At 28.4% G+C, this 23697-nt stretch overlaps 4 protein-coding genes across 4 annotated transcripts; 3 read left to right on the top strand and 1 right to left on the bottom strand.

Moving 5' to 3' along the window:
- Positions 1-1163: 1163 nt before the first annotated feature.
- On the top strand, positions 1164-3332 carry LOC111037788. The gene has a single exon (XM_022320553.1). It carries the CDS (start codon positions 1164-1166, stop codon positions 3330-3332), a length of 2169 nt encoding a protein of 722 aa, XP_022176245.1.
- A 136-nt stretch (positions 3333-3468) lies between these two features.
- LOC111037796 lies at positions 3469-6037 on the top strand. Its single transcript, XM_022320565.1, has 9 exons — positions 3469-3698; positions 3868-4020; positions 4100-4201; positions 4303-4449; positions 4654-4773; positions 4846-4950; positions 5168-5451; positions 5576-5735; positions 5916-6037. Exons 1-9 carry the CDS (start codon positions 3500-3502, stop codon positions 6035-6037), a joined length of 1392 nt encoding a protein of 463 aa, XP_022176257.1. The 5' UTR covers positions 3469-3499.
- A 12160-nt stretch (positions 6038-18197) lies between these two features.
- LOC111037780 lies at positions 18198-20038 on the top strand. Its single transcript, XM_022320540.1, has 3 exons — positions 18198-18346; positions 18493-19750; positions 20027-20038. The coding sequence occupies exons 1-3, from the start codon at positions 18198-18200 to the stop codon at positions 20036-20038; spliced, it is 1419 nt and encodes a 472-aa protein (XP_022176232.1).
- Positions 20039-20109: 71 nt separating this feature from the next.
- On the bottom strand, positions 20110-21428 carry LOC111037771. The gene is made up of 4 exons (XM_022320530.1): positions 21225-21428; positions 20684-21163; positions 20209-20627; positions 20110-20119 (listed from the first exon to the last, which is right to left on the bottom strand). The coding sequence occupies exons 1-4, from the start codon at positions 21426-21428 to the stop codon at positions 20110-20112; spliced, it is 1113 nt and encodes a 370-aa protein (XP_022176222.1).
- Positions 21429-23697: the final 2269 nt, after the last annotated feature.

The following is a 23697-nucleotide window of genomic DNA, read 5'->3' as shown; positions in this document are numbered from 1 at the left end:
GGTACTACATAGTTAATAACAAAAACAGTATAAATATACTACAGCAATTAATAATATTATCGTATTATATCGTCGGCTAAGACGTAATACCTCATAAGTCAAAAATATTAATTTATAAGTTAAAAAAAAATTATGAATAAAATATTATTGAGTCTACGCTAGTCACAAGTCACAACCGGTGTATATCTAAAATCTGTAGTTGTACTTATCGTACAATGTACTATATACAATAATAATATGCTATAATATAATATAGCAATTTTACTTATTGTCTTGATTTCAACATTTTCGTTATTGACTCCCTATTATTAAATATTAATAATACATTATACGTAATTTTCCGTTACCGCACCGCTCTATTCCGCATAACCATAATAATATGCTTCGTCCTCCATCCAGATCCAATATTAAAAAGTCGGGTAAAACCACCGTCTACCGATAAATATTATAACTGTTATCTGTGTGTAAAACGAATTCTATGTTTAGACATGGAACACGTAGGCAATGAGTGAAGTACGGGCCGCGGGGCGCGCGACAACGGTCTGGCGGTGTTAACGATTATTATATTTATATTATATATAGATATGATTTGATTAGATTAATTTTATTTTATTATTTCGTGATTTTGTCTTCAGTACAGTCGTCTGTCAGACGTTCGTTTCTGAGTTTCAGACATTTCACTTGTGTATTTGTGTTTACTCTTTACTGTAAACGATCGTTATCCATCTGGCATCTTGGCATTTTGCGACATTTGCAGTTCGCTTCATTATAGTTCATAGCATTTTACGTACTGTGTAAGCTACACCAGGTAAGTATACAATTTCATTCGTAAAACATAATTTAGGTATATTGTATAATAAAATATAATAATGAATAGGTAGGTAATAGGTATTTTTTATATTTTTTGTCCAATTAAACCAGTAATGCGATTATACAGTTTTATGAACCCTCTATTTTTACCTATTTTAATTTTATAAAGCTTAACTTGAAACACATTTTTGTTTTTATATTAGATAATTTGTTTTTGTTTAATCATTTTTTAAATTTTTTCTAATTATGAAAATCAAATTTGCTACAGACTAAATATACCTAATTAGTAATTATTACTAGGTATATTAATTTTGTTAAGCTTTTGTCAGTAATCTAAATAAGTACCTACCATTATGTCACTCAATAAAAATACTGTTAGTAGGTCTACTAAACGTAGAAGGTTTTTGGAAGATTTAGAAATGGTAGATTATTTGTATGACAATGATACAAATGTAGAATGTGAATTACAACCAAGTACATCACACAATTCTAATTTAGAAAATGCAAATATAAATTTATCAGTTTCAAATTCCAACAATCCATTTACTGACATAAATTTGCCATGTAACCCAATCTTAGGTGATACGCTTTCAATTGATTCTATAAATTTAGCCGATAATGAATTTGAAAATGTGTTGTTTTCTTCAGATTCAGATTCTGATATTGACATTAATAACCACCTTAAAATTAGTGGTACATTTGATGTATTTGAGTGCAATGATAGTATTTTAAAACCATTAGCAAAATGGGCAGTGGCTAACAATATTACACTTGCTTCTTTTTCTTCTTTACTGAAAGTATTAAAAAGTCACAAATGTTTTAAAGATATCCCAGTTTATGCTAGAACTGTATTAAAAACTAACAAAACTAAGCAAGTTAATGATATTCAAATTGTGGAACCGGGTTTGTATTATCATTTTGGGGTCGCTAATGGCTTAAATTCTTTTGGTGATATGCTAGTAAATTTTAATGATGTAATCAAAATTGTAATAGGAATTGATGGATTACCCCTTACAAAAAGTTCCTCAAGTACATTTTGGCCAATTTTAGGATATGCTCGAGACCCTATTATTCCCTATAGTCAACATAATATATTTATTATAGGGTTGTACTGGGGAAGAGAAAAACCTAAATCTTCTAATGATTATTTAAAATATTTGGTTTGTGAACTAAAAGATTTGTATAAAAATGGCATGCAAACAAAGTTTGGTAAAAAAATTGTGATAGTTGATGCTTTTTGTTGTGACTGTCCGGCGAAGAGTTTTATTTTATCTGTAAAAGGGCATGCTGGATATTCATCTTGTATAAGATGTAAAATTGAAGGAGAACGTATAAACAATACAACGTGTTTTTTAGAAACCGACTTTTCTAAAAGAACTCATTTAGATTTCTTAAATCGTGTAGATGAAGATCACCATATCACATCTACTATTTCTATAGTTACTGAAATACCAGGTATAAATATAGTTGAAGATTTCACTCTTGACTATATGCATTTGGTATGTTTGGGGGTTATGAAAAAAATGTTATTACTCTGGTTAGGTGTATTAAAACATGCTCCTGTCAATGTTCGTATTCCAAATCGAAGTGTTAACTGTATTTCAAATAATTTATTGTTATTGAACACGTTTTTACCTAGTGATTTTTCAAGAAAATGCAGGGGGTTAAATGAAATTTGCAGGTTTAAAGCAACTGAATATAGGTTATTCTTATTATATACAGGACCTGTCGTCTTAAAAGATATTTTAAATGATGATTGTTATTTTCATTTTTTGTGTTTACACATCAGTTTTAGAGTTTTCTTATGTCCTGGTAGTTCTGAAAAGCTAGTGAATTTCAGTGAAAATTTAATTACATTTTTTGTTAAAAACTTTAGTGAATTATATGGCCCTCAGTTTGTTTCTCATAATGTCCATGGATTATTGCACATAGTTGATGATTACAGAAAATTTAAATCACTTGAAGAGTGTTCATGTTTTCCTTTCGAGAATTATATGAAGGTTTTAAAAAAGATGGTTAGGAAGCATGAAAAACTACTCGAACAAGTTATTAAACGCTACCAAGAATCTTTATTATTTAACCAACCTGTACTTTTGAAATCTCCTAAAGAAATAAATTATAGAAAACCTCACAGTAATGGACCTTCAGCATTCGAGCACTTAACTGTTCCAAATTTCCAGATAGTTATAAAAAATAATATTAAAATAAATATTAAGTCTACATCTGACAGCTATATAGGTTTCACAGATGAAACTGGTCTTAAAATTTTTAAAGTTTTTAATATATGTCTTGATTCTACCACAGAAAAATATGTTTTTTTAGTTAAGCATTTTGAAACTATTGGAAATTTTTTTGATAAGCCCATCAGTAGTCTTAAATTAGGTATTGCTGTCGTTAAAAATTTATCAGAATTTTATTCCATTATAGACATAGAGAATACTGAATTTGTAAAATATATGATATTGTCTAGTAATAGTAATGTAAATATTGCATACCCTATTTTGCATACATTTATTATTTGAAATAATTACAATTTTAATTATGTTACAATTATTAGTATAAAATGTAATGTATATGTTTTCTTAGGATTATTAAGTTTTTTTAAATTAATGTTAATTAATTGTATTCTATTGTAATTGTATTTAATAGTTTGTATTATTTTTGTATATACCTATAGTGTAATATAAAGATGTCCCAATATTTGGTTGTTGAATTTGAGGATAATTCAATAGAAGCTGTTCCGGCTGGCTGGTTTAAAAAAAAAGAAGGCACATGCGCGTGGCCAACCACTAAAAATACTAACTTTATTAGAAAAAGTGTCGAGTTCAAAAGTATTCCGAATGATGTTGAATACAGTTACCATGCAGCTAAAGTTTTGAAAATATCTGGTAAAAAAATATAGGTTATTTCTGTAACATAATTTAGTCTAAATCTAGTTGTATATATTATTGTGTATACTGTCTTATATTATAAGATATAGGTTATTTTTCAGATTTATTATTGAAGCTAGTTATTGTTAGTATAGACTATATGCATATATTTTACCTTATTTTACAGATTCATTATTTAAAGCAAGAAAAATGGTAAAAAAAGGATTAACAAACATTGATATATCATCTACCGATGATGATATTTTATTAAAACCCAAACAAAGAACGGCTAAAACTGCATCAAGTCTACAGTTTTCATCATCATGTCCAACATTTTCAGGTGTTACATCTAATAAAATTATAAAAATGTTATATAATCAAATGTTCATGATATTCATAACTATTAATATCCAATTTAGCATCTGAAGATGATAACTGCAGCAGTGATGAGAAAATTAAGAAGAACGGTACTAGCAGGACATTATTAAATGGATGGTCGCCATCTCCTAAAAAAGTTAAACGTATGTCCTCTTTATTAGCTAATAAAATTAAATCTTTCAATACTTTAACAGTTAATATTATGTTTATTTACTTTTATTATTGGTTATTTATTTATATTTAGTTTATGAAGGACTGGAAAATCCACCAAATAATAGCCTTACAAAAGATAGTTATATTAATGCTTCAAAGTCATCAACTGTGAAAAAATTATCTTTTAGTGATGATAATAATACATCTTTGAATGGTACTTTGAAGTACAAAAATATAGGTAAATGTTTTAAAATAATACATTTATTTATAGAATTTATGAATATGTGTGGTTATTAAATGGTAGGTGTAGGTAAATCAAATAATATATTTTATTGGTTAAATAGTATTTTTATCAAATGCCATTTATAATTATATAGTTGTTTAAGAATTTATTGTAAAACAAAAATATAGTATCTAATTTTATATATTTCTTTTTTTATAGTTGATCAAACAAATCTTGCTTGTGACCTTATTGATATAAACTCTGTGGATAATTATGTTTTTGAAACTCCCGGGAATCTGAGATATAATAATGTTATTAAATCAACTGATCTTGAACTCGGTAATTATTGAATTAAATTATATTTTACCTTTTAAACAATCAAAAAACTTAATATTTCTCATTTAATTATAGATAAAGAAAACTTAGATGTTATTGTAATATCAGGGACACCTCAATATACCATTGATCCATTACCATCGACCAAAGCCCCAGAAAATGTTGTATCAACTCCAAAAAGTTAGTATGATAAATTAATATAAATTGTTAAATATCCATTTCAACAATACATTGTTACTTAAGATGTTGACTGCACACATAATCTACTTAAAACATTTAAATATTTTGGACTCCAATTTTGCAGATATATGTAGCTATTGTGCTTAATACAGAATGTTTGTATAAACTAAAAAATTTTAATTTAAATTATAAATAAACAATATTTTTTTATGTTCAGGTACTACAGAATTCGAAAAAGAAGTGCTTCATAGACTAACATTTTTAAAATTTGAATTAAAGCGAGCTGTTAATAATCAAAGGGAGATGGTCCAAAGATTGGAAATGATAGAAGCTAGACTTGAAAATATTCCATCACATGACGTATCCACTTTTAACAATAACAATAATGGTGATCTATCATCTTTAATTGATAAAGATTTCAATATTCCTCTTGATAACATAATTGATCTTGAAATCTTTGAAGACAAAATTTCTGACAATAAAGAATTCCGTAATAAATTGGTAATTATATATATATATATTAAATAATAATTGTTGGGTATCGTGGTTTTTTATGCATTATATTTTTTCTTATAAAGTAAAAAAAATTGTGTTTATTTTATTTTTATGTATACTAATTTTTTAGGTAAATGAACTTTCATACATAGGCGGTAAGCATGTTAAAGCAATGGTCAAACGGGTGATGGCAAAATTGTTTAAAGATGAATTATTAAAAGATTTCTCTTACACTGGTAAGAAAGGCAAAAAAAAATTCTGTTGTTTGGGTTGCTGTTCTGTGATTTTTGGTAAGTATTATATTATAATATTTACCATTACTATTAATACACATAATGGAATAGATTTAATTAATTTTGGTTTATACCTAGTGCTAAAAAATACACCCATGTCCCATATATCCTAAATATATTTTTGCTATCCATACAAAATTATGTGTTTATTATAATATATTTGTAAATATTTTCTAGATGCTGTCAAAAAGCAAAATAAATTTAAAAATTCATCTCAAAATGAAATGGAGGATATCATCAAATATGTCCTTGCTCAAGCCCCATTTAACTTAAAAAGAATTTCTGACAAGAATTTCTGACAAGAATTTCTCTACTTAATTATTATTATTATATAATTTTATTTTAATAATTTTTTTAAATTTATAATATGTTCATATTTAATTTTCACAAGCAGTGATGATAGTTAAAGTTTTTTTGTATTATTAATAATATATTATATAATTTTATTTTGAAATTTTTTTTTGAAATTTATAATATGTTCCGTTTATTTTCACATTATATAATTTTATTTAAAAAATATTAGGTATAATGTATAATTATATAATATTCCTAAAACTTATGAAAATCATAATTATAATGTACTTTGTCATAAAAATTAATATATACATATTTACCAATAATATTTTTTATGAAAATAAATAGTTGCACACTCTTATATTATGCCTCCAATTTATTTTACCTAATCTTTACCTGTTTTACATATGTTATCTATATATGACATATATGTATATGTATTATGTATATAGAATATGCAAACTAATAAATAATTTTAAGTATAATAATATTTTTTTTTACAAGTTGTAAAAATATTCCACTGTAACTCTAATATTCAAGAAATATTTTCTCTATTTAATTTAATTAGGAAGAATAATATATATAATATAATTATTGATGATAATAAATTAACCATTATTAGATATATAATTTTCAATATATAATTAACGTAAGTCGTTAATAAAAATTAAATATTTGTTTAGAAATATTTATCGTAAAACTCCAAATGGTTCAAATGTAGTTTATTAAACATTGATAAAATATTTAAAAATGAAAAATCAATAACAATTAAATATTTATTAATCACCAACATTTTTTTAAAAATATTTATTGTACTTAAAATAAATATATGTATGTTGTGTGGGATTTAAAGTTTTAAACTTGTAAAATTCATCAACATTTCGAAAATTATTAATCATTGTAGGTAGGTAATTAAAAATTTTGTTATGGTGAATAAACAATACGGGTTCGGGTGGCAATATTGTGCTAACCAGTTCCCACCCGTTCCCGGTTTCAAAAAGGAGGGAAGGTAATTAAAAAATTATAAAATGTTCAATTTTTATAACTAAGGATTGAAAATTAAAAAAAAAGATTCTCATAAACAGTTTATACTGCTACAAAAATATCTACTAGATTCACTTTCCTATCTGAAAAGATGCTGTTGAAGAAAATCTAAGCATTTTTACAGTCACCTAGCTATTTTCACTTATCACGGAGAGGCCCCCCTATCAATTAAGCTTAACACAAAATATTTATTCTTTGTAGGTAATAGTCTGATAAAAGTATAATACAGAAAACATCCTACAGCCATTTCATATAAGAATAAATTTATCAATAATTATTCATAAGTACATACTTGGAAACAGTTCTACCATATTTAGTGTTGTACGTTTTTGTAATTTTGTTGGAGTGGTATTTATTATATCATCAACATCAACATGTGCATCTAAACACAAATTGTATGTTATATTTTTTATCAAAAATTAAGAAGTAGCACTCATACGTAACAAAAAAAAAAGTGCATAGATACGTAATAATTTACCTTCAACTTTCGACTCTTTTTTTGATATTCTCCACGACCAAGATTTAGGAGATTTAATAACCAAACCATCGCATTCATTATTGTCTATATAGTTAATAATATAGTTGAAAATAAGATATAGTCACTTTCATTAGAATATAAATTTGTATATTGTATGTTCTAAACTACATAAGTGCATAACGTTATTTTTTAAGTATTGGATTATTTTATATTTACCTTTACTTAAATAACTTTTGGGTACAGCATTTGGATTTAAACGTGATTTCGGAGCAGCTGGGTTTGAATAATCATTCTTTTCAAAATGAGCTGAGCAGATTACTTTTCGTCTCAACTTTTTTGGATTAAGAGCTTCTAATTCTATGTTCCCTATTCAATAAATATATTTGATAACTAAGGCTGGGATTTGTATGTAAATACATATTTTTACTAAAACGCGATAAATTAATTGTTGCAAATGATAAATTCGTTTCACGTAATTTGAAATAAAATAAGACGTATTTAATTTTACATATTTCGTCATCTATACATATTTTTACATAATTAGTAAGATTTCCGCTTTTATTTTACATATTTCGTAAATTTTGATAATAATTTCGATTATTTAGTAGTATTATACATTTAAACTTCGATAATTTTAACCACATTTTATAATATTTATTGATTAGAAAATAGAAATTAAAAACGATGAATTGTATTTTAATTTATCTCGTTAACATATTTTTAAATTTTTCTTATTACATATTCTTTATTTTATTTAACATATGTTTGTAATTTTAATTACATATTTATGTACCTACATATTTTTGGTTTTTTATTACATATAAATCCCAGTCCTATTGATAATATAACATATTGTAGTCGTTTATAAGTTGTAACCAAATTGCAAATCTTTTTACAACTGTTATTTAAATACATACCAGAGTTTATAATCCATTTCCTTGATTCAACTTCATTAGTAGGAAATTGGTGAAATATTTTTAGAGAATTATTTCGCGTATTCTGACATCCTCTGTACATGCATCTGTCACCACCCATATTTTAATTTATTTAGATTGAATGACAAATTTTAATGAAAAAAATAACACAAGACAGGAGTAGTGAATAGTGCTTTACACGACGTCGGTAAGCAAACAATGTGGTCAGTAAATTATCAATGTGTTTACTGTTTACTATCATAGATATTTTAATTTTAACAGTGCAGTTATAAATAAACCAAATAATAAATATACACAACGCGTTTAATGCGGACGAACAGTTTTATGTGGAGGGAATATTTTCGATATGCCTTTAATATTTTCGGAGATTTATACACCACGCCAGTGTTTGTCCTAGCAGATAGGTACATTTAAATTGTATAGTTTTAGACAGCTCTTTTATTTTCCTCATTTCCTGTCTACCTTAAGAGGACACTACACCCGAATGTGTTGTCTCCATCGTACAAGTGCTTAGCATACCAAATTTTACGCTCAGCAGATCACGTTTATCTCCGTCAATTTAAAATTTAGAGTGAATTGACCTATTATAAAAATACAAGACACAAAATTCAAACATCAGACGCTTATAAAATATTATGAAATTACACAATTTTTTTTTTTAAAGTAAGTACGTTACTTATGAGGAAAAAATTGAGCAAATTTGTTACTCTCAGAATCTAAAACACGCATTCTGTGCACAAAACGTTGAAAAATTACGTATTTAAAAAAAAAAATAGGTAATTTATGTGAATAATTTGAGTATATAATTTTATAAATTTGTACCAACTATTAATTAAAGTTTAGTTTTATTTTGTTTTTTTTAGCCTAGCAGTACTAAATTGTTTTATTTATTTGGATTATTAATTATCATAGGTACTTAATATTCATTACTCTAATTTATTAATTATATTAATTGTTTAAAGCAGTGGATATTTTGTATGCAGATCAGTTGATTTTTATTATGTCCTATCACTGTAACAGTAAAACCGCGTTGCGGATTTCGGATTATACATCGAGTAGTGAGTACCTAACTATGAACTACGCTCTGCATGCAGGATATATGCTGTAGTATTACCATAATGAGATAGTGTGAAATAAATAAATAGTATGGACTATGGAGTATAATATAGACTGGTAGTCAATTGACAATTATGGAATGATGTGCCTCTCCTGAAATCGCTGTGCCATTGCCATTCGCCAACCAGACGTGACTACAGCGATTACAACGTTACCCGACCACACTAACCATGCGACTACAGCGCCTCATAGCGTTACCCGACTCTTATCGTGCCACCGAAAAACCGGCCAGTGAGCAATCTATAGTATTTATAATCAATGCTAATACTAATGCTCATGAGCAGTATAATTATAGGTGCATTCTTACATTAATGGACAACAGCATTCGTCCACATTATCTTGATCATTAATGACCGTATCCGGAGCATTATAATTAGAGCTGGTGCACTCTTCCGTTATATTCCTGGTTTGGCAAACAGGTAATTGTCCGCATTCGTCCGCATTATCTTGATCATTAATGACCGTATCCGGAGCATTATAATTAGAGCTGGTGCACTCTTCCGTTATTTCCCTGGTTTGGCAACCAGGTGATTGCCCGCGTTCGTCTACATTATCAGGTATATTGTTACCCATATACAGAGGTGTGTCCAGGACAACAATTCAGGATAGGCCCACGATTATAAGAAAATATTGAAAATTATGCACATTTTTTTAAGGAAATTTTTAATAAAATGTATACCTATTATTTAAAATGTACAGTTTAATCATAATATAATTGTAAAACCCTATTGAATAATACATACTGAATACCCTTTTTACAAATTGTGAACCCTTAAATCCGCCACTGTCCGCTGGACACGCCTCTGCCCATATAGAACTATAATAAGTATAAATTAGTATAATTACGCAACGTATATGGCATTAGACGAATTATTTCATCTAAAGTATTCTCCCGACGGACGTTGAAAACAGGCAAACAATCATGTTCTTGTATTTCTGGATCGCATCTCAGATTTGCTTTGCGTTTACGACACGTCTGATTTGACGATTCGGTTAAAATATTTGTTATTATATTTATCTCGTGTAAGACTTTATCTGATGGATGAATGATGCCTCCGAAAACTGATGGCCAATTGTCTTGGATTACATTGAATCTAAAAGAAAAGAATAGAAAATAGAAAAATTAAATGTCCATCACAGAATTTAGATGATTATATTAGACTATATTCGATAGGTACTCAGGGTAAGTGTAGATAGCCGGGCGTTCACGAACTTTTCCAAAATCTCCTGGGAACATAACAGCTAACTGTGGTGTCCTTTTTCTGATCCAAGTGTTGACAGTTTCTAATCGTTTAACATCGACTGCGTCTACCTGAAACAAAATCTTGAAAATAATGAAACTAAGCTCTTGTCGTTTAGCATTGTCTAAAAATCTTCCATAATCCTCTTGGGATATATTATCAAAACTTTTATTTGAGAAATGAGCGGCCATTTCTTGTATTACTAAACCAGTGCATTTCCTAAAACTCAACATTTTAAAAAATAAAATATATTTAAATATATTGTAAAAACTAAAAGTTTAAATTATATATATTATATTAAAATTCTTTGTAGTAATGTAGAAAAATATAAGTTGTAATAAATATAAACTGTTTATACATTTATAAATATTTATATTTATTACTGTTCGTAATTATGTATACATATCTAATTCATTAAATCCAAGCAATACTTATATGAAAACAAATATAAATACTATTAAATTAGGTACCTCTAACCAAAACATTTAAAAATGCCGATGATTGAATATTCCCAGCAGGGTTTGATGCCAAACATTGAAAGATGCCTGTATCCATTACCAGTAAATCAGATATTTTTAAATTGGTCCTGTAACATTTTCAGTAATATATGAATATTTCCATTGAAATCTTTTGTACCTACTCATAAATATTGCAATTTCACTTAAAATAAATATTAATGATTTGTAGAAAATTCAATAATGGTAATGTTACTATTGTATATAAGAAATAATTACTCACCCATTAATAACCTGCATGTATTCGTTTGGTTTAATTATATCACCATTTTTTAGCCAAATAACTTGCGGTGGAGGTTTACCGGTTACTTCACACTCCAAAGTAATGTTTTCTTTTTCAAAACCTATTGTGTCTTTAGGTGTATGAATGAACTGTGGTTTAACTATAATTATATACAACAATAAACATAGCAATATAGCATGGCGGTGAAAACCCTAAAACATTATTATGTAAATACTAACCAAGAACATCGGTCGGTTGTTTTTTAAATGGCGACAAACCTGTATAATTATTGTTAGTAAATAAATGATTATAATTCTTCATAAAATTTAACTTACGTGCAAGAATTACAGATGCAGTACGGCTAACCACGACACCAATACTATCAACAAATGCTACACATTTGTACGATTCTAAACCTTCAGAAATACCTTTATTGTCATTATTGAAAACATTTTTTATGAGCAGAGACCCATTTTTCAAAATAGATCTAAAATATAAGAACCAGTGTTTTTATGGAGTAATATAAACTTATTAAAAATACAATTTTGGCATTGTAAACTAAAACAAAACTATTCTAGGACAATTTACCTTCTCGTATCTCCTATAAAATCAAGTTTTTCTCCATCGAGAGTCCATTCATATTGAGGAATTTTACCAAAACTATAAAAATCTGCTACACAATCCAATCGCACGGTTTTACCGGCAGTAGTTACTATATCACTTGGTTCAGTTATAAGCCCAACATAACCTATTGTTGACAAATTATACAAGCAAAATTAGTAATATTAAGAGGGATTATTAACATTTGCTTGGACACTAGCGACGAGTCTGTGTATAGAAAATAAAGCATTTATTTTGTACTCACTTCGTACCGGCGTGGTGAACATTATAATATTTAAAACTAAAATAATCATTTTTAAGCAGCTGCTTAAATTTTGCGTCTACTAAATAGTACTAATACGGTACTAATAAGTACCTATAATAACATTATTACACATTATAACATTGCACGTTACGTTAGCAAATTTTGAATAAGTCGTAATCAGGTATCACATAGTTCAATAGTTGATAACAATGTAGTACTGTAAGCGCTAACAGTGGTTTGATGATTTGTGATGATTTATGAATTTATGATGCACCGGAGTCTGCGTGTCTTTATTAACTTATCGTTGATGATGATTTTATTATTTTCAAAAGCGCCAAGAAAAACCAAATTCAATTTTGTGAAAATGACTGACTCGGTTAAGTTTATAGACTCACCCGGAAGATTTAAGCCTCTAAAACCGGTCAACAAACTACAAAAAGCATACCAAAGGAAAATGATTTTAGACTACGAAAATAAATAAAATAATTATTTATACCAATAAACATTAAGATAATTTATTTAAATTTCAATCAAAGTGTACAACCACTTGTTTTTAATATATTATATATTATAATATATTTTACTATTTTAGATATACATAAAGCTTTTATATTTTTTTAACAGCTTCTTCAGCAAACCGTAATCTGGTTTTCCAGCAGGTTCCAGATTATAAATTATAATCATAGTTTCAAAATAACCTGTAAATAATTTACACAAATTTAAAATATCAAAAGAGCGGTTTATTGTTGTTATTTTTTCACTAAAAGAATTTATAACACTTACAATGTGGCCGTGTGGCTGTCGTATATCAGTTGAAAAACATTTAAAATACATAGGCTCAATTTTTTTTTTATAAACATTTAAAGATCGAATTTTGACAAAATTTATCAAATTTAAAATTGAATAATTATTTTGTAATTATAAATGTATAAAACGTTTTAAACTTTTATATCCAAGGATTGAGAATTTAAAACAAGATTCAACGTAAGTAGTTAATTCTGTTACCAAAAAATCTAAAAAATACATAGACATAGCTTATTTTTATAGTCATTTTAAATTCAAATTTGGACGAAATTTTTCGACTGGTGCGCTAAGCCAGAGCCGGGCCCCGCATCAGTGATTATAAAACTACTAGTATTTAAACAAGCCGTTCGCGCTATCTTTTCATCGTGTTATCAACATATTTTTATCTTTTGTTTATCAATACTCCAGTGGCAGGCTTTTAAAATGATAACAACTTTAAATTTACGAATTCTCGAGTGTTTGATTTTCTCGAGATTGTGTAGCTTTAATAGTGTAATAAACATGTCTCGATGCCTACAACTGCAAGTGCTGTGGACACTTAACCTGATCGTCTACTACGCGTATTGCCTGAGAATCACGGAGCTCAGAATCGAAGAATATACTCTCGTGGGACATAGCACCAGACTTCAGTGCAAATATGACCTACAGGGTTAGGTTTTTTGATTTAAATTATTTTGGATTTGACTGAATTAGAGAAATTTTGGAATAAGGTCTCATTTAGTCAAATCCAAAAAAGCTTGGTCAACATGCTCTTACCTACTCGGGTATAAAAAAATACGCGTAAGTACAACTTATCAAATCGAAGAAAGTTACGGTACTTGGAATAACTTTTGTTCTAATTAATATTTTTAATTTATCATTGAGAGACTCTATGTAAAATTTATTTATTTTTATGTTTATTTTTTAGTACTGCTTTTTTATATCTCGTAAAATATTAATCATATCTGCACTTGGTCAATTTTTCCATACAATAATATGGTTGAAATAACCCATTTTATAATGTTATTTTTATTTTATTTATTATTTTTTCATTACATTACATATATATGTATTGTTGTTGTTGAGCACAGTTTTGGGCATAGTTTGTAAAAGTTCTCTTTTTTTCTGCATATCTTTATGTTGTTTAACTTGTATCTAAAATAACATTACGCATTAAATAAAAATATCAGTAAATTTTTATCATGTTCATAAAAAAAATAATATTGATAATATTACATACTAAATGTGCTACCTCAGCTATATGAAGCCTTGTTATTTGTGAAATACCTGGATATTCGGATTTCACAAGCTTAATAGACTGATAGCATAGGCGAAGAGCAGCTTTAGCATTACCCTCTCCATTCCTAATATGAAAATGAAACACATTGTCAAATCAAATATTCAAATTATTAAAAATATATTTACTTTGCTGCCAATTGAATAGCATTTGGATCAAATGAAACATTTCCAATTAACCTATCCAGGATTATTTTTTCTAACTGCTCAGATGTGTATGGCTTGAATAGTAATGTTTTAATTTCCTATAAACAAATTGAAAGGACAAATCTTTAATAACTATTAATAAGGTAACTAATTTTTCATGCATCTATTATCTACATTTGTGCTAGTTACAGGTCCTGTTACTACTCGTTCAAGCCAATCCATACTATTAGCAGTTGTTATAACAATTAATTTGGAGCCACTATTATTACACCACTTCAATATATTACTCACAACTTCTTGATTACCACAACTTAAAAAGTCCACCTGAAAAATTAAGGTTCGAAAATTTAAAAAAAATGTTAATTCAGTACTTAAATAGTTAAATTACATCATCAATCAATAAAATTGTAGATATTTCTTGAACTTTTGTCCGTAAAAAATGATCATTAAGGAGTGTTTGAGCTTTGTCAGATGATACTGTTTGTGTGGTTAACTTTTTCCATATGACTGAAAATGCTTTATGTGGATCATTAAGCCTTAATCCACTTACTTCCACAAACTAAATAAGATATTAACTTATAATTATTCGCTACTCATACAGAAAATAATTATTAAAATGTATTATAAGTTAAAAATTACTTGAAATCTATTTTTTAATAAAATATTAGTCTTTAGTGCATTTATAACATGTTGAATGGTAGTGGTTTTTCCTGTACCAAGTTTACCTGTGGTATGTATAACACTACAAACATCTCCAGCGTGATAATCTTCTGCAAGATAGGAATAAACCAATGCACACAAGGGATACAGAAGAAGAAGAAACTACTAGTGCAGTATTAGTAAGTATATTTTAATATTTATACTATATATAAATTTATATTTATGAAAATATTTTTATTATAATTAATACAAATAAAACAAATAATATTTTATATTATTCAAATATAATTTTACTTACGATACAAATTATAAATGCAATTAAGTATATACTAAAAATATAAATAAAAATTAGTTGCATAAATCTTGCCAATCAACTCGTCCTATGTCTGATACGTAATACATTTTAAATTCATCGCGGATTTCTTGTACTTCTAAAGCAGATTTTCGTGGGATTTGGGGCAAACTTTGGAATGATGACATTCCTACTAGCTGTTGTCTCCAATATCCTGGATTTAAAATTCCTGTGTCCATATCTTCGACATCAAAACTACCACTTGGACAATATACATGTTTTGAGTTCTTGCTACTTCTTAAATAATTATGTAGGTAAATGCATGCCATTGTAGCAGCCTCGGCTTTTTTTGGTTCCAACAACATAGGTTTTCTAAAAATTCTAAACACAGAAGATAGAATACCAAATGCATTTTCAATAATTCGGCGCCCTCTGCTTAGTCTGTAATTGTGTATTGTTTTTTTTTATTATTGTATGTTATTTTTACACTTTTTAAAGGAAATATCTCAAACTACTATTAACTCTGTAGAGCTTAATTCACCAATACCTACAGAACCCGTAGTAAGCAGTGCAATTTCATCTCCGATAGAAACGCCTAGAAATTCTGGGAAAAAAAAAAAAATAGTTCCGAAAATGAAGTAATGAGGAAAAGAGCTTTTGATATTCTCGAAGATGTATATCAAAATCGTGGAACAAGAGATGAATTTACTCTTCTCGGTGATGAAGTTGCAATGCAGGTCAGAACTCTTACATCATCTTATGCTCGCTCTACTGTTAAGTTCAAAATACAATCACTTCTGTATGAAGCCAGATTGGGGTATTACGATGAACCGCAAGTTAATTATCAAGGTAATCAGTGTTTAATATAAATACATTTGAATTTTATGAATTACGTAATTATATTTTTTAGGTTTTGAAAATTCAACAACACAACAATTGACACAACACGGTACTCAGGCAGCAACTCAATCATCTCAACCGTTCAACCAAAGCTGGGAACAGGTTTTAGAAGATGGTACTCAAAATGAAGATGCAAGTACAAGCCAAATAACATATCTTTAATCTAAGTTTTCATTTTATTTTCAATTATTATAAGATTAATTTTTATAATTTCCTACACATACTACTTTAAATTTTTAAAAATAAAAATGTTCAAATTTGGTTTGTAAATTGTTCAAATTTTTAATAATCTATTAAAAATGTAATACTTAAATTATGCACAGCTAAAATTAATAATACTAATAAATAATAATACATTTTGTTTACTTTTAGTATTATTCTATTCAAAATGTAAATGATTTACCTTAACGTAATGTTTCAATGATGAAATTAATGCTTCACACACTTCAGGTACTATGAATGAGATGGATGGTTGTGATATTTTAAATAAATAGGATAGGTCCATGAACGAATCGCCCGATGCCAAGAAACGAAGAGTAACTGCCAATCTTTCATTTATTGATATAGGTACTCGAAAATTTGTGTTCTGGCGTTTTATTTTAGGACCGATCATTTTTAAAATATCTTGAAAATCAGTACATGTCATCCGTAGAAAATTTTGAAACGTGCTACGAATACCTTCTCCTGGACTAAAACCTATCATGTCATCTTGGATGTAGTCTGCAAGCATACGATTTCCATTATATTTGCTTCTATCTAAACTTGTTCTTGTCCAAACTCGGCGTTTTTTTTTTGGTTCGTCTTCACTAACTAAAATAAAAGCTGCTGCTGCTAAAATAATATCTTCATCAGTAGACATTTCTTTATTACTAAAATATATTTTATATTCACTCAAATAATAAATGAATTACAAAATTGAACTACACTACACGACGGACGAAATTCAACTGATGATGTGGCCACGTGGGTCCGGAAAATAAATAAATTAGTTTTTATAAATGTCGAACGTAAAATGTCGAACGTATATAATAATAAATCTACAAATCGACATCACGTTCGACACGACACGTATGTTGTCGATCGACTGGTGTCGATCCAGTGTAATACCGGCTTTAGAATTAATTGTATCGTTTTTATTCCCAGTCTATTTTGTAGCCGATTAATGGAAATACAAATAATGTGTAATTATGATATGCGATTGTCATATGGAGCCATACCATTATCTTAATCGTTTTTAAACGTGATTTTACTTAAGTGTAATTTAGAAAATAATAATGTACGTATATAGAGACTGTGCAGTCGTACACCTAGCGCTCCCCGTAGTCAATGTACTTACTTTTACCGGGAAAGAAATCAAGCGCGCATTGGGCATAACGTATTGTGATGTACGTAAATGCCTACGTTTAATACTTTAATGTTTAATTTTAATGTATCGTATTATTTGTTATACTACAATAATATTACATTTTACATGTTTCCATTGTGATCTATAAATATTTTTATAGATACCTATATAATTCATTAAATTATAATATATGTTGAATGTTGATAACTGATAAATCGACAATCGAATTAATTAATGCTTTACGTACGACGTATTGTACCTAAAGACTAACTAAATTAAACTATTTTTCACATAGGTGTTTTGATTTTCCTTATAATAAACAAATATGAGTAAAAAATCTAATAACAATTGTTGTGTGGTGAATTGCAATAATACGTACAAAAATAGTACAAATATCAAATTTTATAATTTTCCAAATCGGGCACATGAGAAAAAAACTAAAGAAAGTTGGATTAAAGCAGTTAACAGAGTCGAGTAAGTAAATGAGAAAATTAGAATAACGCCTACCTATATTATAATAGGTATACCATTTAAAATAAAAATGTATAAAATGTTAATAATGTTGTACATTTATAGTCATATTGATGTATTAATTTTAATTATTTATTACATTGTTATAGTATTGATGGAAAACCTTGGATTCCAACAAAAAACAGTGTCATTTGTAGTGCTCATTTTATTGGAAATAGGAAATCACTTGATCCAAGGAGCCCTTCATATATACCAACAATATTTCCAAAAATTTACAGAAAGAAATTGAATGACCCATTACAGCAAAGTGCAAGATATGAACGAGCTATTAATCGTAAAAGCCTAGTTATTGAAAATCAATCAAACAATACTGATGAAGTTCTAAGAGGTGTACCCCTTATTGTGGATCAAAATAATATAAATACTTCAGTTAGTATTTGTACACAAGTAGCATTTGATGTGCCTAATGATAATTTTATTTTTTCTTGTGATTTTCATGGTAATAGTGTTAACACTCAAGTATCGATTCCCAAATCATTTCATAATTTTACTAAACCCACAATGGTTGAAAAATCTTGTGGGTTAGAATTTGAACAATCAACATTTTGTTTTTCTAAAATTTCATTTCATGGATATGATTCAATCAAGTCAGAAAATTCATTAAAAGACTTAACTGGCACAACTTTTCAAATATTTAACTTTTTTTTGACCCTTTTACCTCAAAGTAATAGATTAATTATAAGTAAGGAAAATACTCTTTTAATTTGTTTAATGAAATTAAAACTTGGGCTAACGTATTCATCTTTAAGCACATTTTTTTCAATTCACAGAACTACTGTTAGCAGAGTTTTTTCAGAATGCTTATTATTTTTAAGCCACAAATGTAAACATTTAATATTTTGGCCAAGTAAAAGTACAATAATGGAAACGTTACCAGAAGTTTTAAAAAAAAATTACCCTCATTGTAGGTGCATTATTGACTGTACAGAAATTCGGGCAGAACAACCTAAAACTGTGGAACAGAGGGTTTGTATGTATTCACATTATAAAGGAGGATATACTATTAAAGTACTTGTTGCCATTACTCCAAATGGAATGGTTAGTTTTTTGTCTAAATCGTATGGTGGTAGATCCAGTGACAGTTATATCACTAACGATTCTGGTTTTTTGAATAAACTTGAACCTGGTGACCAGGTCCTTGCGGATAAGGGGTTCCCTGGAATAAAAACAGGTGTTGATGGTCAAAACAGTATTCTTGTAATTCCTCCTATGCTCCATAATGGTAGATTTACCGAGGAAGAAGTTCTAAGCACTTATAATGTTGCTAGTGTTAGAATACATATTGAGAGGCTTTTTGCTAGGTTAAAAACGTTTAATGTACTTAATAAAATAACATCTGATCTATTGGTATATATAGATAACATTTTATTTATCTGTTGTGTGTTAGTAAATTTAAGCAATCCAATAATAAAACAATAATATACATTTATGTAAAAAAAATTTTTAATTTTTAATATTTTTTTTATTAACAATGTAAACTATTAAATATATGTAAGTATGATTTGAGACTTATATAACTCATATAATATATATTTATCACATAAACCTGTTGCAACATGATTATTTATTTAATTTTACATAAGTTTGGTAAATAATATGAAAAATAAAATATATCTATCTTAGGAATTAAGTTAGACAAAAAAATTGGATCTCTTTTTATAACCAACAATAAAGGTTCTATAAAATTGAAAATATAAAAGTGACAATCACTTAAACCTGTACAGTACATTAAAATTTGAATTTGTGTATAATATACTTGGCTAGTTTTCAAAACAATTTCTTCATTTGAAATTTGTAAATAAGACAGATTTGGTATTCCAGTACTTGGATCAATTATTGGTTTTTTTTTACAGGAACTAGGACATTTAATTTCTAATACTGAGATAATTTCTCCATTTCTCAAAATCAAACCATCAGGACTAGCACAAATCCAAGGTTTGGAGGAATGAATAATTAGTCCACTTTTAATTATATCAAAATTGTATGAAGAAGAGAACAACGTAAATGCTTTGTTTTCAGTCTGCAATCCATATAAAACATTTGATGCTCCTTTTCCTTTAATTTCAATCTCATTTATTAAAGATATGGCCAATTTATTTTTACTTTCATCAGATGTAGATTTTAATGTTTTTATTTTATGAGCTTTTGAACTAGCTGAAATGCGAAGCTTTCTGTATTCTAACCAAAAATTGTTTTGGGATTGGTCCAGCGTTAGATTGAAAATCTGTTTAATTGTATTAGCATTAACAGAAATATGAAGATAGAAAAAATGTGTTCAACACAATTTAATGGAAATATAGAATAATTTGAAGCCTCATTATGAGCTTGTTTCTTAATAAGGTTAAATAAGTGTACAGCATTTTTTTCAATTTCTAATTGTTCATCAATAGTATCAATTATATTAAATAATGTTTTAGAGCATATTCTATCGATTTCAGTCCGTTCCTCTTCATAAATATTTCTAGATACAGAGCATGGTATTGAAAGTATATTATGGTCCTGAATGAGTATTTTATGATTTATTGCAGGTACATCAATATTTAAACGTTTTTGTGGGAAAAGTTCTGAAATAGTTTTCCCTTTCTTATATAAATTTTCACCAAATTTTGAGGGCTTTCCCCATACCTGTGGCTCATTTGTTTTTGATGTCCCCTCATCATTATTAATAAAAATCATTATTGTTGCAATATGTTTGCAGCAAGATCCAGCCCCAGCTGCACATTGACACGATGCATTTTTAACATTTCTTAAACCGTCTAACTGTTAAAATATTAAACAAATTTTATAAAATCTACTACAGATAAAATCGTATTTAAATTACCTCAAGTTTCACTTTATAAGGCTCTAACGTAACACTTGTTTGCCTAACAACTGAACCAGTTATTACACTTAACCCATCAATTAGCTTCAGTTCTTGAACTCCAAACACATGATTACTCTCATATAACATTTTACCTTTGTCATTTGTATATAAAAAGTGTGGTTTAATACTTTGAAATCCATACTTTATTATTAAACTGCTCATTGTTATAAAAGAAATTTGTACACTACAATTATAAAAAAACTTATTAGGTACCTACTAAATGTAATAATGTAATACCAAATAGCTAAGCTTATATAGATATTAGATGGGTTTTAATTTGGAAAACCATATAATACCTAATTAAATTTGAATTATCATTTTTATCAACAACCTTCTTAATGAATGCGACTATCAAATTATATTATCAATGAAACAATACCATAATTAATTGATTATTATAATTTGTAATATTTGTTTTGTATTACCATTTATTATAAATAGTACTATTTATAATCAATGGTATTACGCTTTAATACAATGTATAACATAACAACATCGTCCCGGGATTAGTATTCTTATTGTCCACCAGAGCGCGGTGTTTCCTGGCATTTGCACGGGGAATTATTGATTCCGCCNAAGGGGGACGGTCTTCAAGTCCTTGCTGTAGGAGCTAGAAAAAAAAAAAAATTAAATTATATCTTAATTTGAAATTTTCAATATAATATTGGACTAAAATTTTAAAATTCTTACGTTCAGGTCGATAGGTGTTCTTTTTTTTCTTTTTCGCTATAAAACATAATTTAAAAAACATTTAATTAGATTATGTAGGTAGATTCTATGTTATAAACAAGGCAATCTAAAATACCTTCTCTGGTGGAGGTGGATTGAAATTCGGGTACCCTGGATTCCCGTAGGCATCCAGGGTACCGCGAATTGCATCCATGGTATACTGACTAGGAGTAAATAATAGGCGTGTCCCAGGTACAACCCACTGTATTTGTGGGTTGTATCTGGGATACACGCCTATTTCACCAGTGATGTTTTTCTTATGGTATTTTTTTTCAAATAAAACCTAGAACAAAAATGACTAATTAATACAATAGTTACAACTATGAGGCCAATAATTATTTAAAAATTATGAACTTACAGCTGTTAAACGTTCCGGATTGCGCAGCCAATCGGTCACCGTTAGTATTGGAGCTGCATTTATACCCTCCACGCCACATAGTGCATTTGTGTAAGCCAGCATCATATCTTCGGTCACATCGGTGGCCGGGATATTACGGCTGTACGCCGTATATTCCCGGACCACCAATGCCACCAGAATACGGAAATGCATATTATGACTGAAATGAACAATGACAAATTCCAATTAATATATATATATGTATAATAGATGGTATTATAATAGTATAAATTATTAAATTTCTACTTAAAACACTACCAATAATTATTTTTTGAGAACTTTTATTCTAACCATATAAACCATTATAAAGTAAGTAATTAATTGTTTTTAAATTAAACATTAATGAAAAAAGAATGGTAATGCTAATTTATTGAATATCGATGTGGAAAGTTTAAAAGCAGAAATTATGGTTTGCTTGAGGTGGTGATGCATAGCAAATCGGGGGATATTTTCGTTTTTAATTGTCCGAGCGAGCGCAGCGAGTGAGTGACCCCGCTCGGTGACTCGGTGCAACAAAAATGCAATTTTCTGAACCCTGTGACCCACTTGGGGAGATGTTGCATAGAAAATCGGGGGATCAATTATTATTGTACCATCGTTTTAAACAGGTTAGAATACGTAAGTACAAAAAAATAACAAAAATGGTCCTCCGCGCGGCATTATAGTAGTGCTGCTCGCATGCGTATAAACGTAAAATCTCAAACTTTGGAAGGCTGTAACTTCCAAAATAATCATTTCCGCAAATTAATTTTTACACCATCGTTTTAAACTCGTCGATATACATAGGTTTCCGAAAAAAAAATCGAAAAATTCGAGTGGGCGCTAAACTAGACTTGTTCCATTTATAAATCCCAAGCTAACCTAACCTAGAATCCCGAGGACAAATAAATCCCAAACAATATATACAATACCATAGACGGTATTACACAGAAATGGGATTTTCTGCCTATGTACCTACCTACCAAACCTACCCACCTAGCCAAAAGATTAATATTTAAGAGGACGTTATACCCGCATGGGTTGTCTCCGTCTTACAAGTGCGTAACATAGCAAATTGTAGGGCAAACGTAAATTGCGCCCAACGAAAGGAAATAGTTGTAAATTGCGCCCGCTATTTTTCAGGTATAAATTTTTGTGTAGTAAATTGCGCCCGGTATTTTTCAGGTACACATTTTTGTGTAGTAAATTGCGCCCGGTATTTATCAGGTACAAATTTGCGCCCTATAGAAGTATTATTTTTATGATTGTCATTTAGCATTACCCAGAGGACACCACGAGGAGGCGACTATCACTGTCCTCCAAAAA

Source organism: Myzus persicae, unplaced genomic scaffold (assembly GCF_001856785.1).
Source record: "Myzus persicae strain clone G006 unplaced genomic scaffold, MPER_G0061.0, whole genome shotgun sequence".
NCBI classification, from domain to species: Eukaryota; Metazoa; Arthropoda; class Insecta; order Hemiptera; family Aphididae; genus Myzus; species Myzus persicae.
Note: the sequence above shows the minus strand (reverse complement) of the source record. Positions and strands in the feature narration are given on the sequence as shown.